Raw genomic sequence first — 16162 nt, 5'->3', positions numbered from 1 at the left:
GACTGTAATTCAAAAAAGGTGCCTCGGGGTTCAATGTGATCGGCATCTAAATTGTCAATTGTAATAGATTTTTTTATTCTGTGTTTACTGTAACATGTAAATAAGATAACTCCCATGCAGTGTCTAAAAGCCTAAACTATATGATGCCACAGGAACACTGACTGGATCACTCATAGTAAGATCAGGTCAGCAGTCAGAGGTGAACTTTTACTTGTGGTCAACGATTGTCAACGTTAAACAGGAAATGTTAGTACAGAATAACTCAGTGTACAATATCCCTCAGTAAACTGAACAGTCACTTATGTAACGTTATCACTTCTGCCAAAAAAAAGACATGGACACTACAGTATTAAACCTGTCACTGTTACAAATATTGTTACAATTAGAAAGAGATTTGATTCTAAAAGAATCCAGTAAATTTAGCCAAATTTCAGGCAACCCAGTAGATCGAGAAGCCTGCTGAAATATTTAAACCAAGGGTGTCTAAACTCGGTCCTGGAGGGCCGGTGTTCTGAAGAGTTTAGCAACAACCCTAATCAAACACACCTGAACCAGCTAATCAAGCTCTTACTAGATATACTAGAAACTTCCTGGCAGGTATGGTGAAGCAGTTTGGAGCTAAACTCAGCAGGACACCGGCCCTCAAGGACCGAGTTTGGACACCCCTGATTTAAACTCTGGTCTAATCTACAATATTGCAATGTCCAATATCGACCGTAGATGTCTTATATCAGAAATAAAATGTTTTGAAGAAGCTCCACAGATAATTCAATTAATGTTTTTTCCTCATCTGATCATATCAGTGTGACGCATCTTTCAGCCCATGTTCTGCATTATGTGTGTGTTTGTTTTAGCCTGTGTGGTCTGGTACCTTGCGGAGGGGCAGGTGGAGGTGGAATGGCAGGTGGAGCGCAGCTGATGGGTAAGCAGTTGTTGGTGGTTTTGGCACACAGGTCTTCAGATGGTTTGGTGAAAGAGCTGTTGATTTGGCTGCACAGAGCGTTAATGCTGTCCGCCTCTCCAGCCACCGTCAGATCCATCTCTGGAACTGAGACAAAACCACAGACTCCAGCTCAATCACAGCTGTGCGCATCATTCTGCAGGTCATGGATGCAGATCTTGTCCTTTTTTATTTAGTTAGTTAGCTAGCTATGCAAGGACCAAAAAAAGGAGTAGAAAGAAAATACTGTTCTATTTTCATAAAAGAATCCTGATTAAAAATACATCCCATCTTCAACAAAAACATTAAGCCGCACAACTGTTTTCAATGCTGATGAAAATAATAGTAAATATTTCTTGTGTGACAAATCATAATATTAGAATGATTTCTAAAGGATTGACTGAATAATGAGGCTGAAAATTAAGCTTTGACAGAAAAAATTATATTTTAGAATCTCAAAAAAATACGTTTTTATAAATTAAAGGTGCTGTGTGTAAGGTTTTGACTCTTCTAAACTATAAAAATACCATAATATGTTTGCAGATATTTAAGAAACATGCTAAGTGAACATTCTTGTTTATCTGAAAAACAATGCTGAAGTCAGATATTTTGCTTTGAAAATGTCTTATGTGCCGGAACGTCTGTCTTTGTTTTAGTTCTTTTAACCCGCACACTGGCACTTTAGCCAATTATATTTCAGCACCCTGGGTTGCCTTGGTAGAAAACTGCGTATTTCATTCATTCAGCCAGGAAGGCTCTCAGAGAATGTGTCCGTGACCGAAATGCGACCTCCGGTGGACAGTAGTTCTCCGGAGTTCTACATGAGGTTATTAATTAGCAAATAATATAAATATTTCCAGTGTAAACATTAGGTGAGCAGGTTACATTGTAACCCTGTGTCCTAACAACACGCTACATGACGAGATACGCAGTGATAAACAATTTGGCTGTTTGCACCCCACAAAAAAAACAACAGAAATTTAAATACAGCCATTCAGAAGCTCAGAATAACATTACTGCACCGCATCCAGATAAATGTTAAGGTTTATAATCTAATCAATACATATTAAACCTCTTTAACATTATTGAATGTACATGCTGAATGATTGATATGTGTTAACTTGGCCTGAACTGAAGTTCTGAAGTTCAATTTCAGATGGTTTATTTTATTTTCAAGATCTAAGGTGAATCATCTGCTGCTGCTTTCAGTAGTATTGCAATAAGTGTCAGGTAAAATGGCATTCAAACTCACATTATTAGCATTTAACACTGAATAAAGCAAGTGCGGTGTACCTGAGGTGATCACTGTCATTTATTCTGTTGTTCACCAGTGAGAAATAGATGCCGTTTCTAAACTAGAAATTTCAGGTGTAGGTTGGGACAAAAACTTTTTTTAGAATGGAAAATATTTCTTCTTGCGTGCCGTTGCTTTTAGTTAGAAAATGGTTCAAATCAGCCGTTAGGCTCGATAATCAGGCGGTTTGCCAGGATTCAGAGGAGGAGCCGAGTGAAACGGTGTTTTGATCCAGGAGTGCAATACCTAGTTCAACCACCGGGTGTCAAACTTACATACTGCACCTTAATAAAAGTAACAATTTTACATGATGTATAATTCGTAACATAGTCAAACCAGGGTTTTGTCATGAAGACGATTGAGTTGAAAGGGATAGTTCACAAAAAAATAATTCTGCCATCAATTACTCACTCTTTACAGGTAACAAACCAGTTTTGTTCAGTTGAATGCAAAAGATATATTGAAGAAAGATAAAAACCTCAATGACTTCCATAGTATGAAAGTCAATGGTTACAGGTTTCCAACATTCGTCAATGTATCTTCTTTTGTGCTCAACAAAAATAAATAAATAAATAAATAAACAAATAAATAAAACTCAAACTGGTTTGTAACAAGTAAAGTGTGAGTAAATAATGACAGGATTTACATTTTTTTGTAAACTATCCCTTTAAGACTTTTATAATTTCACAGACTATAATGCACAATTGTCACTCGATTTACTGAACAGCACTACTTTTGTTCTATTGTGTGACAATTTCATAATAAATATAATGGAATATGTCCAGTTATATTTCTCCTTTATCCGCTACAGTACAAAGCATCTTTTTCACAAACATCTGCACTACATGAAGAGACGTTCTCAAGCGTACACATTTAGTGAAGCAGAGTCATACAGTGCTGTTGAAGACATGACTCATAACTGCCCTTTTCCAATCTACTCGAGCGAAATAAGTAAGAGATTAGAAACAGCAGCACAATTCTCTGCAAAACGTGTTATTTATACAGCGCCACACTGAACGGATCGATGAAAGTCACAGATATACTGCTAAATGCTGCGGTTTATGGTTTGCTTAAATGACTTTATGGCTACTATTATAAGGCTTCAGCGTAAGCGGAGAAGGGCTTTTGTGTTTATTTGTAAGCAGACGGAGCATGAGCTGCATTTTACATGCGGAAGTCCTCTGGTTGGAGTGAGATAAGATGCTCAGTGCTATTATCTGGATAAACTGTACTCAGTCAACATACATTTTCACTGATCATAATCCATGTGTTTTGGTTTAACACAGGGATGGACAAATACTAGGCATGTGCAATATAAAAAAAGACTTCATATTTTTGCTGGTTTCTTTCCAGAATGATTATTAAATTATATATTTCGCTCAGTGTATTTTTGTGGTGGTATTTTGGTTTTGGATTGTCATGGATAAATAAATATAACACTGAAAGCACCAGTAGGTGGCGACAAGTGCATGACAAGTGGGTGATACGCTGAATCATTCATTCGAGCGATTCATTTAAAACAGCTGATTTAATGGCTGTCTTAAGTGATTCACTGAATCATTTATTCAACTGATTAATTTAAAACAGCTGATTCATTTAGAGATTAACCAAGTATCTGGCTCAAGTGATTCACTGAATCTTTCATCCAAGTGTTTCAATTAAAACGGCTGATTCATTTAGAAATTACCCAAGTGCCTGTCCTGAGTGATTTAATGAATCAATTATTCAAGCAATTCATTTAAAACGGCTGATTAATTTAGAAATGAAGCAAGTGTCTGTCTTTCGTGATTCAATGACTCATTCGTTCAAACGATTTATTTAAAATAGCTAAGTCATTTAGAAATGAACCAAGTGCATGTCTTAAGTGATTAATTGAATCATTCATTCAAGCGATTCATTTAAGACAGCTGATTAAGTGGCTGTCTTGAGTGATTCACTGAATCATTATTTCAAGTGATTAATTTAAAACAGCTGATTCTTTTAGAAAAGAAGCAAGTGCCTGTCTTGAGTGATTTACTAAATCATTCACTCAAGCCATTAATTTAGAAAGTAAGCAAATGCCTGTCTTGAGTGATTTGGTGAATCATTCATTCAAATGATTCATTTAGAAATGAAGCAAGTGCCTGTCTTAAATAGTTCACTGAATCAATCATTCATGAGAGTCATTTAAAACAGCTGATTTAGTTTGAAATGAAGCAAGTGCCTGTTTTGAGTGATTCACTTATTCATTCAAGCAATTCATTTAAAATATCTGATTAATTTAGAAATGAATCAAGTGCCTCTTGAGTGGTTCACTGGATCATTCATTCAAATGATTCATTTAAATTAGATGATTCAGTTTGAAATAAAGCAAGTGCCTGACTTGAATGGTTTACTGAATCATTCATTCAAGCAATTCATTTGAAACAGCTGATTCATTTAGAAATTAAGCAAGTGCCAGTCCTGAGTGATTTACTGAATCATTAATCTAGGGGATTCATTTAAAACTGTTGATTTATTTAGATATGAAGCAAGTGCCTGTCTTGAGTGCATCACTGAATCCTTCATTCAAGCGATTCATTTAAAACAGCTGATTCATTCAGAAATGAAGCAAGTGATTGTCTTTATAAACAAAACTGATCACTCAATCGAATCACTGATCATTCAATTTGAAGTAGAGAGGCACAATTAATCTTTAAACGATCACGATCTTGATTCAAAAACCTTCAAAATCTTAAATGACCATGATTTGCAACAAACTCAGCTGACCTGGGTTCTTGGTCTGGAAGTCGGTCTTGCGCTGCAGGGTTGACGGGAGATCATTGAGGCGCAGAGAAAGCTGTCGTTTGAACGGCGAGTTCTTCTGGCTGAGTTGAGGAAAGCCTCTGAAAGATCCCTGTCGCACCAGCTGCTCGATGGGGGCGTGTCTGCGTGGGATGGCGTGAGGGCCACCTGGCTCCGCCCTCTCACCCGGTGACCCCGCCCCTTCTGGAGGAGATGCATTTCCAGGCGGTAATGCAGAAATCCCACACATTTCTAGAGAAGAAATTTGTTGATCTGTCAATATTATAGTATGTATTTGAATGTTATTTTTTTGTATAATTTCAAATTTCAGTTTAAATTTAGGTAGTTTTATTTATAGTTTTGTTTAGTTTTAATTGAGTAATTTTTTTTACATATTCACAGCTTACATCACCCCTTGCACAAACCTACTGGTTATAAAAATAGAATACTTTTTTAAACAAAGACTGAACTCAAAGCAAAACAAATGTAGCAACGTATAAAAGTTAAAAATAAATCAATTAAACAAACAAACTTTTGTGATTAAACATGCCTAGTTAATGCTTAGTAATTAACATTTTTGGCAGCTTAAAGCAGGTCTAAAGTCCAGCGCAGGGCGCGTTAGTTGTGCGCCTCGCATACACATTGCTTAATACACACAGGATGTAGAGCAATACACAAATATCTTTACAAATTAAAGGATTAAAATATTACAAAAATGATTACTTTCTACATAAATATAAAAACCACTGCCTCAATGCCTTCTTTATCATCTCGAGAAGCTTTTTCAGTTTATTCGTGACAATTTGCTTTTGTATAATGTTATTATTAGTAATAGTATTATTCATTATATGCATATTTATATTTGTTTTATTAAAAACAAGCTTATATTTGCCCACCTGTCAGGTTTTAGACTATATGGGGCATAGCATGTGTGTTTGGATATAACTCAGATATAGTTGTTTGACCACACTTCATTATTATTGTTCATTTATTCGTTTGCTGGAAATTAGAACTGAATTTTTAAATAGTTTTGAAACGAATCTTTGCGCTTAACAAACGAAATTAATAATGTAAGCTAATGGATGTCTGTGCGTACAACACGTTTCCTTATCCACGAAAGAAAGTGAAAGTAAAGAATGAGGAGGCTCATTCTAGCGCTACAGATGGTCAGTTTAACTGTTTTCTCGCTAGTGAAGTGTTCAGTTTTTCCACTTACAAAGCCCCCCATGTAAATAGCAAATGCCCCATGGCTCGACGCAACTGACTCTTAAAGGGAATGGACGATAAGACTCTGATTGGTTTATTCTCAAAACACACCTATAACTCATTAAGAGAATAGGCTCAACCCTGTTAAACCATGCACCGCGGCGCAGAGTGGATTTTTCCGTCCTTAAAATAGCAAAATTGTATTCTGACACGCCCTTAATGCTTTTGCGCCCTGCGCTTTGGACTTTGCTCCTAGATCGTTAGATAGACCCCTAAGTTTCAGTTTTACTGTAGTTTAGTCATTTCTCCCAGTAAGCCTTGTGTTTGTGAGTGGGACTGACCTTTCTTCTTGTCCTGAATTTGCTTCATGATGTCCTCGCGGTCACTCTGCTGTGCGGCGGAGGAGATGCGGAACGAACCTTCCCTCACGAATGACGTTCTGCTGGCATCGAAAGAGGCCGTGACGCCGCACTCCTTCTCTCTGCGCTGCTTCCGCTCCAGGCAGGCGGCGAACGCACATCCCACCGCATGACTGAGACGCTCGCCCTGACCATCAGGACAATCAACTCACATTAGCATCATCAAAATACTTTACGCTCCACATAATAATGTAAACATTAGTAATTCATGTTGAATTAAATATACACTGTAAAAATACTGGGTTTCACACATTCCCATCACCCAAGGCAAATCAATTAAGCTAACTTAATGGTTTTTAAAATTTAAATTTTTTTTTTTAAAAGTTAAAAAAGGTTTTTAAAAAACTAAAGTTGATTGATCATAAAACAATTTTAGGGTTGAAATACTTTTTACTCACTGTATTTATGTTTTTATTTCAGGCACAGATAATGTTCTGGTAGAATGTCCCTAATACATATATTTGACTATAGATTTAATGATGTCTATATTTGCTATAGATTTAAAGAAACATATATCTGACTATAGATTTAAAGATACCTAAATTTGACTATACATTTTAAGATGTCTATATTTGGTATAGATTTAAAGATACATATATTTGACTATAGATTTAAAAATACCTTTATTTGACTATAGATTTAAAGATACCTATATTTCACTATAGATTTAAAGATACCTATATTTGATTATAGATTTAAAGATACCTATATTTGACTATAGATTTAAAGAGCCCATATTATACATGAAATAGGGTCATATGTAGGTTGTAAGGGTCTCCAACAACAGTCTAATATGCATGCAATGTCAAAAAACACTTTGATGGTCTTATAATCTGCATTTATTTTTACCTAATTATACCAGCGACTCCCATATGAATCGTCGCGTTTTTAACGTGGCTTACATGCGATAAGAGAATATAAAGAGTAACCGCATGTACTGTACCAGGTTAACAAGTAACAAAACACAATAAATACATAATTTGCAAGCTAGAGTAAACGAGGCAACAATTTTAATCGCACTTACTTACACTAGTGAATAAACCTCAACCACTGACTCTTCACAGTTTCATCTTTGGGTAGAGACTGTCAATATTATCCATCTGAGCACAGCGTGACTTCATTCGACCGGCGGCGTCTGTGTGTGTGTGTCTAGTGTTTTTTCTGTGTTAGTGGGCGGGGCCGCAGGTTTCAAATCTCCCTGGTTTGCGCGCATAACTACTGGCGAGGCTTGTGTTTCGTGGCTGCGTCATCGCGAAACACCTAATGACTCGTTATCAAGACGACTCGTTTGAAGCACTATGAGTCGACTCTTTTATAGATGAATCAATAATTTTAAACACTGTACACTTACAGATTTAAGCCTTAGCTGGATATTTCACTTCACTTAGAGCTGTGTTACACACTACATGGAAGGGCATTTTCAAAAACCCATAATATGGGCTCTTTAAAGATACCTATATTTGACTATACATTTAAAGATACCTATATTTGACTATACATTTAAAGATACCTATATTTGACTATACATTTAAAGATACCTATATTTGACTATAGATTTAAAGATACCTATATTTGACTATACATTTAAAGATACCTATATTTGACTATAGATTTAAAGATACCTATATTTGACTATACATTTAAAGATACCTATATTTGACTATACATTTAAAGATACCTATATTTGACTATAGATTTAAAGATACCTATATTTGACTATACATTTAAAGATACCTATATTTGACAATAGATTTAAAGATACCTACAGTATATTTGACAATAGATTTAAAGGTACCTACAGTATATTTGACTATAGATTTAAAGGTACCTACAGTATATTTGACAATAGATTTAAAGACACCTACAGTATATTTGACTATAGATTTAAAGGTACCTACAGTATATTTGACTATAGATTTAAAGATACCTACAATATATTTGACTATAGATTTAAAGATACCTACAATATATTTGACTATAGATTTAAAGATACCTACAATATATTTGACTATAGATTTAAAAATACACATATTTGACTATAGATTTAAAAGATACCTACATTGACTATAGATTTAAAGATACATATATTTGACTATGGATTTAAAGATACCTACAGTACTGTATATTTGACTATAGATTTAAAGATACCTACAGTATATTAGACTATAGATTTAAAGATACCTACAGTATATTAGATTATAGATTTAAAATACATATATTTGACTATAGATTTAAAGATACCTATATTTGACTATAGATTTAAAGATACCTATATTTGACTATAGATTTAAAGATAGCTATATTTGACTATGGATGTAAAGATACCTATATACAGTCATAAGTTGTGAAAAATAAACTTGATTTAGAAAAAAAACATAACACCTTAATTTGAAAAACACTACAATTTTCTAACAAACATTTTTAAACGTTTAGATATTTTTTATTATTTATTTAGTATTAGTCAGTGTTTGTTTGTTTCTTGTTATGGGATGGATAAAAACAGCATATGTTGTTTATGTCTAGACTAGTAATGGTGTGTTGTTTTATTATCTCGCTTTTTGGTGTTCCCCAAGTGCAGATAATGGTCTCTAAGCAGTTCTTCCGGTTCAGATCACACTGCTATAATCCCTGTTTAATCCCACTTTGTGGGGAATGAAGGATTAATCGTTCTTGTTCTCCTTACCGAGTCCTTCAGGGCCATGAAGCAGTGGCACATCCAGCGGCGGGTCGTCCCGTCACGACAGATGTAGGAGAACGCCTTGTCGTAGTTACGGTCCGGGGCACAGAACGACACCTTTTCAATCGTCTGATCCACAATCAGATCCTGCAGAGAAAAAAAACCCCAACTGATTGTGGCATCTTAAAGAACAATACAATGAAAAGTATATTGAAAGTATCTTTTTAATCAATATTTGTAAGTAATTGTTATTTTGGAATAGATATTTTATGTTGTTTCTATTATAGAAGATCAATTGTTATACTAAAATGATCATAGTAGTTCTATGATTCTATGATCTTGATTGATTGATTGATTGATTGATTGATTAAATTAAAATAACATAATTCAACTAAACATTATGATATGACTGGCACTGGACAACACTCTAAACTTTAAAAGAAAATGGCTGTTTATTTGCTTTTGTAAATTAAATAAACAAATTAGAAAAGAAATTAATGCATCTTAATTGTAAAAACAAACTGGCACTTGCTTAAAGACAATGGCAAGATAAAAATAAATTATAAATAATAAACGTAATAAAAGAAATTTCGACACTTATTTTTCCTCACATTTTTATTACTTAGGAAATAAATGCTTCACTAAATTAGCATTAAGTATAACTTAAGAGTACTTTAGTGTTAAGTCTAAATAGTATGTGTTATACTTTTGTATAAAATTATGTAAAATATATATTATAATATTTGTATAATATTGTACGTTATATAAGCATAATTTGATTTTTATTTATTTATGTTAATTTTATTAGAATACATTCTTATTTTCCAGTTATGGGGTGTTATATTATACACTCACTGGCCACTTTATTAGGTACACTTTACTAGTACCGGGTTGCACCGACTTTTGCCTTCAGAACTGCCTTAATATTTCGTGGCATAGATTCAACAAGCTACTGGAAATATTCCTCAGAGATTTTGGTTCGTATTGACATGATAGCATCACACAATTGCTGCAGATTTGTCGGCTGCATATCCATTATGTGAATCTCCCTTTCCACCTCATCCCAAAGGTACTCTATTGGACTGAGCTCTGGTGACTGTGGAGGCCATTTGAGTACAGTGAACTCATTGTCATGTTCAAGCAAGCAACGTTTTTCCAATCTTCTATTGTCCAATTTTGGTGAGCCTGTGTGAATTGTAGCCTCAGTTTCCTGTTCTTAGCTGACAGGAGTGGCACCCGGTGTGGTCTTCTGCTGCTGTAGCCCATCTGCCTCAAGGTTGGACATGTTGTGCGTTCTGAGATGCTCTTCTGCATGCATCAGTTGTAATAAGTGGTTATTTGCGTTACTGTTGCCATTCTCCTCTGACCTCTGGCATACACAAGGCATTTGCGACACTGGATATTTTCTCTTTTTCGGAGCATTTTCGGTAAACCCTAGAGATAGTTGTTCGTGAAATCCCAGTAGATCAGCAGTTTCTGAAATACTCAGACCAGCCTGTCTGGCACCAACAACCATGCCACGTTCAAAGTTGCTAATTGCATTGAGTTGCTGCCATGTGATTGGCTGATTAGAAATTTGCGTTAATGAGCAGTTGGACAGGTGTACCTAATAAAGTGTGAGTATATAATATTATTATATTATATTATATTAGTTTAGTTTATGGGGAAAAGTAGAGTTTAAAGTATAAATTAGTATTAGTACTAGTTTTATTTTCAAGTTTTTTTTTCCAAAAGCTTAAATAAATGAAGATATAATATAATATAATATAATATAATATTTTGTGCAAATGACCAAAAATTATAAAACATTTACAAAACCAACATCTAATTTAATTCACAGAAACTAGGAGTCCATGCCTATGCTCCTCCTTCTCTAACCAAAGCACCACACGCTGGGCTTTTTTGTCCTGTCTATTGTCCTAACATGAGTGAAGTGTTTTGTGTGTCCTGGACCTCCCAGTGAAACAGTGGCTAGTGTTTCCTAGTCAGGGGCCACAGTTCCTCCATAATGCATGAGCCGAAGAGTCGAGCACAAGAGGTGAGGGGCCCGGTTCACTGTCAGCCCATTACTGACTGAAGGGCCCGTCAGAGCTCTGAAAGCCTGCTCAATGGGCTTTACAGCAGACGGGAAATCAAGTTTATAGGTCCAGGAAAGCTGACTCAGGAATAAAACAGTCTGGTCTCCAGTCAATAACACTTTGACTAGAATGACTACTGATAAGTGAAGCCGAGCTGCTTGATTACTGTAGAAAATATGCAGTTGAAGTCAGAATTATTAGCCCTCCTGATTTATTAGCACTCGGTATATTTTTGTCAACATTGAGTTATTGACATATTCTTATTAAATAGCAACTTATTTACATTATGGGATGTTTTTTATAAGTTGTTTACATTTTAAGATTTTTTATTTAAAAAAAAACAAATATTACACATATACTGTTTGCTATGGAATGCAAAAACTTTAAAGCTCAACATCTCAAAATCATTCAGAATGCAGATAGAACCTTATAATTCCAAGGTGACGATATTTCTAAACGTAATAGTTTTATTAACTAATTTCTAATGAGTGATTTATTTTATTTTTGCCATAATATTTTACTAGCTATGTTTCAAGATACTAGTATTCAGCTTAAAGTGCAATTTAAAGGCTTAACTGGGTTAATTAGGCCAGTCATTGTTTAACGATGATTTGTTCTGTATACAATTGGGAAAAAAATATTGCTTAAAAGGGCTAATAATATTGATCTAAAATGGCTTTAAAAATTAAAAATGCTTTTATTCTAGCTGAAATAAAGCAAATAAGACTTTCTCCAGATGAAAAAAAATTATAGGAAATACTGTGAAAAATCATTTGTGAAATATTATAAAAGAAGAAAAAAAATTAAAAAAAAAATCACAGGAAGGCTAATAATTTCGACTTCAACTGTACTCATGAATCCTTTGGTCAGTCTATTGTTTTGATGATGTGTGAGTTGACACTGGGTTTCCATCACCCTGAGTTAATGCCAGAGATGTATAGTAACGAAGTAGTACTACTTCACTACTGTACTTAAGTACTGAAAGGCAGTATGTGTACTTTACTGGAGTATTGTTTTTTTCTCCTACTTCCACTTTTACTTCAGTACATATTTTCCATGAGTTTAATACTTTTACTCCAATAGATTTTTTATGTGCTGCATCGTTACTTGTTACTAGGGGTATCAAAATTATTGATATCGGTTCAGTAATAGATCATAACCGGTTATTACGTACTGACGTCATTTATCTCCTATGTGTGATATCGCAGTAGAATACTATGGCGAAGGAGGCGAGGTCTAGTAAATAACGCTCTTACTACAATGAAGGCTGCACAGCACAGCACGTGAGCCGCTATTTCACTACTACGGAATACTGCCTCTCTCTCTCTCACTTTGGACATTTGACCCGCTGGCGTTTGTGAGGTAACGTTTCCTCTCCTCGTGGCTGTTAAAGCGATACTTGTGGATCCAGACACAAGCGTGCCTGAGGTGCAAGTTTTCTCCACTGTGTCTATCATGGTTTACCTGTGATAACCGGGTATTATCCACATATAGACTGTAACCGCTGATGTCCTTCCCCCATTGGTGAACAGCGCTTTCATTTTTAGCAGCAGATTGCAACCCTATCTGTTGAGCAGGTGAAGACAATAACCAATCATAGGGGTGTAAGACCTCGCCTGTCAGCGCTCAAAAAGCAAGCGGGATAATATTTACATGAGTTTATAACACTATTAAATGAACACTATAATGCAATTTATGAAAGCAGAAATATCCCTGTATGGAATTTTGGTTTTATATAAATAGAAAAGGGCGGCACATTGGCTCAGTGGTTAGCACTGTTGCCTTACAGCAAGAAGGTCGCTAGTTGTGCCACACATTCTCTATTGGAGACAGTTCGGGACTGCAGGCAGGTCAGTCAGATACCTGTATCCACTTCCTCTGCAGCCAGGATTTTGTAATGTGTGCAGAATGTGATTTTGGATTGTCTTGCTGAAGTATGCATGGGTGTCCTTTTGTACCAAATCATAATTACAATCACCTGTTAACATCACCTGTTTCAAATCACATCATTATTTAACCAATTTACCTGATTACTAGCCCTAAATTGCTCCTGGAATGTTTTTTGGAATGTGTTGCAGGTCTGAATGACAGGAAAAGTACTGTATGAAATTTTGACGTCAACAAATGAAGTTGACCAGACAAAAAAAAATATTTTGTGTTCATAGTCTGCAATGAAATACAAGTCAAAGTAAATTTAGAAAGCACTACTTTTTTATTTGCACTTCCCATTCTGTCCCAACGTTTTCTGATTTGGGGTTGCTGTATGTTGTGATTTATACAGTCTTGCTGTAGTCATCTTTTTTGAGAACCTGACCTGACCTAAAACGAAAGCTTAAACAGAATCAGAATGTAACCAAAATTTGATTAATCGTGAGTTTATGAGGAGAGAGTGGAGGAGCAGGACAGGACACACAGGTGGTGTGTGTGTGTGATGGGGGCAGGAAGGATTATTTGTCCCTGTTGACTCATACATACAGGACGATTACCAGAAGAGCACAGTGAGTGAATGCTGGAGTCTGAGGCTTGACGAAAAAAAAAAAAAAAAAAAGATCTTTGTGGCCTTCCGCCTTTGACTGTGTGCATTGAAAAGGAAAAACAGGGCATAATTGAAGCTATTATGGGAGGCCTTTGACCTTTTGTGGTTAACTTTCCGGGTTTTGTGTGAGGGAAGGATGTTACATTAATCCCCGAACTTTGAAAAGGAAAAACCCAGCCGTGAGAGAGATGGGAACCCTTGGCCTTAAAAGTCATGTCGTGTCTGAGTGATGCCTCATGGAGAGGGACGGTCATGTGACGGCTCTTCTGGAGCTCTGCCAGCTTCCTCCTACCGCATGTTGTGTGTTTCCTGCAGTCTTTCGCTAGCACTGACAGACTCGGCTAATTGACGGCTCTTTGGGGCTTCAAAGGCTTTTTATACTCTGTGATTAAAGGGGTCATGAACTGCCTTTTTAGTTTATTTTGTACTGTTCTCCGGGGTCCACTTTTGATGGAATCCAGAATATTTCATGAAAAACTTGTTTCTGTCCTGGGTGGCACAGTGGCTCAGTGGTTAACACTGTCGCCTCCCTGCAAGAAGGCTGCTGGTTCGAGTCCTGGCTGGGTCAGTTGGCATTTCTGTGTGGAGTTTGCATGTTCTCCCCGTGTTGGTGTTGGTTTGCTTTGGGTGCTCCGGTTTCCCCCACAGTCCAAAAACATGCAGCATAGGTGAATTGGATGAACTAAATTGGCCTAAATTGAGAGTGTATGGTTGTTGACGAAGGGCATCCGCTGCGTAAAACATATGCCCATTTCAGTGAAACATCAGATACTGTTGGTTGGTTGCTGTTGGTTGTGCACTTTTTTTACCAACCAAGTTTGTCGACGCCATTATAACGACACAGATCACTCTGCCTATTCATGCCAGAGTCCTGCAGAAAAAGTGACTGACAGGTGGTAATTTGTATGTAACTGAACTTTATTTATTTATGATTTGGCTATGAGTAAAACAAAGACCATGCAGGTCAGGTAGTTGAAAAGGTAGGCTACAAATAATTAATTTGTTATGGATTAAATAATTATTCATAAATAATTAATTCACTGCCGCCTCTGACAACGATACCGTTGTCCATCGCGATGTTTCACATTAGACATCGTACAATGCCAAATTGGTCGACATCGCCCAACCCTACTGGACAACTACAACTATTTCTTAAAAATCAAACAAAATGTTTTTTTTTGTGCTGGACAGGAGCAAAATGAATGCATGGATATTTGAAAACTCAATTTTCTCTATCAACTTTTCCTTTCTGGAAACTGATCATCCTCGCCGGGTGTCAAGATTGTCACCCAACAGCAAACTGGTTCGATTACACCAACTGGTTGTCATGACATCAGCGCCACACCTTAAATATCACTTTTTCGGTTTCATTTCAGATCATTGCCAAAAATACATAAAAAACAAGCACATTTAACATGCTTTTACAGTAGTAGTATCCACTTAATTGCATATATAATATCTTCATTATAAGCTGTTTTATAGGAAAGTTCTGAACTCTGAAACATACAAGATGTTTTTGTACTACAGTGACCTCTTATTTATCAGAAGATCAAGGGAATTTTGATTTTACAGTTTATGGCTTCTTTAATGGATTTCAATAGACACTCTTAAGCACAAAAAAACAAAAACAAAGCACACTTACCTTGGTTTTGTCGTCCACTACTCTCAGGCCATCAGCAGACACCCAGAGCACAGCCTTCACTGTCTTTTTCCCACTCTGAGGGCAAAAAAACAACATCAGTCTTTGCACACACTGGGATCTCAGCACTACTGCAGAGCTTTTGATTTGCTAGCATAAAAACAATTCTGTGAAAGTTTCAGCTTTTGTCAGCTCAATTTTTTCCAACAACTTATCATAGAGCAGTCCAACAACATGCTGAGATGTGATGAAATGCAGAAACCAGACACGTTTCAGTAACAATGGTTTATTGGTTAATATTCTACACTGTACTATTACTACTACTGCCTATATCATTTACTGTTTGACATTTGTCAAATTAAAAAAGTTTAAATGGAATTTAAACATGGGAATTATTTTTTTATAATGTTAATTTTTTTAATTTATAATTATTATTATTATTATTATTATTATACTTAATTTTGGTGAGCCTGTGCGAATTTTAGTCTCAGTTTCCTATTCTTATCTGACAGGAGTGGCACCCAGTGTGGTCTTCTGCTGCTTGTAGCCCATCTGCCTTAAGGTTGGATGTGGTGTTCAGAAATGCTCTTCTGCATACCTTGGTTGTAAC

General features: G+C 35.9%; 1 protein-coding gene across 2 annotated transcripts in view; it reads right to left on the bottom strand.

Moving 5' to 3' along the window:
• Positions 1-16162, bottom strand: part of numbl (NUMB like endocytic adaptor protein) — a 91922-nt gene that overhangs the window by 1716 nt on the left and 74044 nt on the right. For both annotated transcript variants that reach the window (XM_056473642.1, XM_056473641.1), the window contains exons 4-8: positions 15556-15630; positions 9306-9446; positions 6545-6749; positions 4983-5249; positions 872-1048 (exon numbers count right to left, since the gene is read on the bottom strand). In XM_056473642.1, the coding sequence (XP_056329617.1) occupies positions 872-1048; positions 4983-5249; positions 6545-6749; positions 9306-9446; positions 15556-15630 (865 nt within the window). The remainder of the gene's footprint in view (positions 1-871; positions 1049-4982; positions 5250-6544; positions 6750-9305; positions 9447-15555; positions 15631-16162) is intronic.

The sequence above is a fragment of the Danio aesculapii genome, chromosome 15, assembly GCF_903798145.1.
Source record: "Danio aesculapii chromosome 15, fDanAes4.1, whole genome shotgun sequence".
Classification (NCBI taxonomy): Eukaryota; Metazoa; Chordata; class Actinopteri; order Cypriniformes; family Danionidae; genus Danio; species Danio aesculapii.
This window is presented reverse-complemented; position numbering and strand designations above follow the sequence as displayed.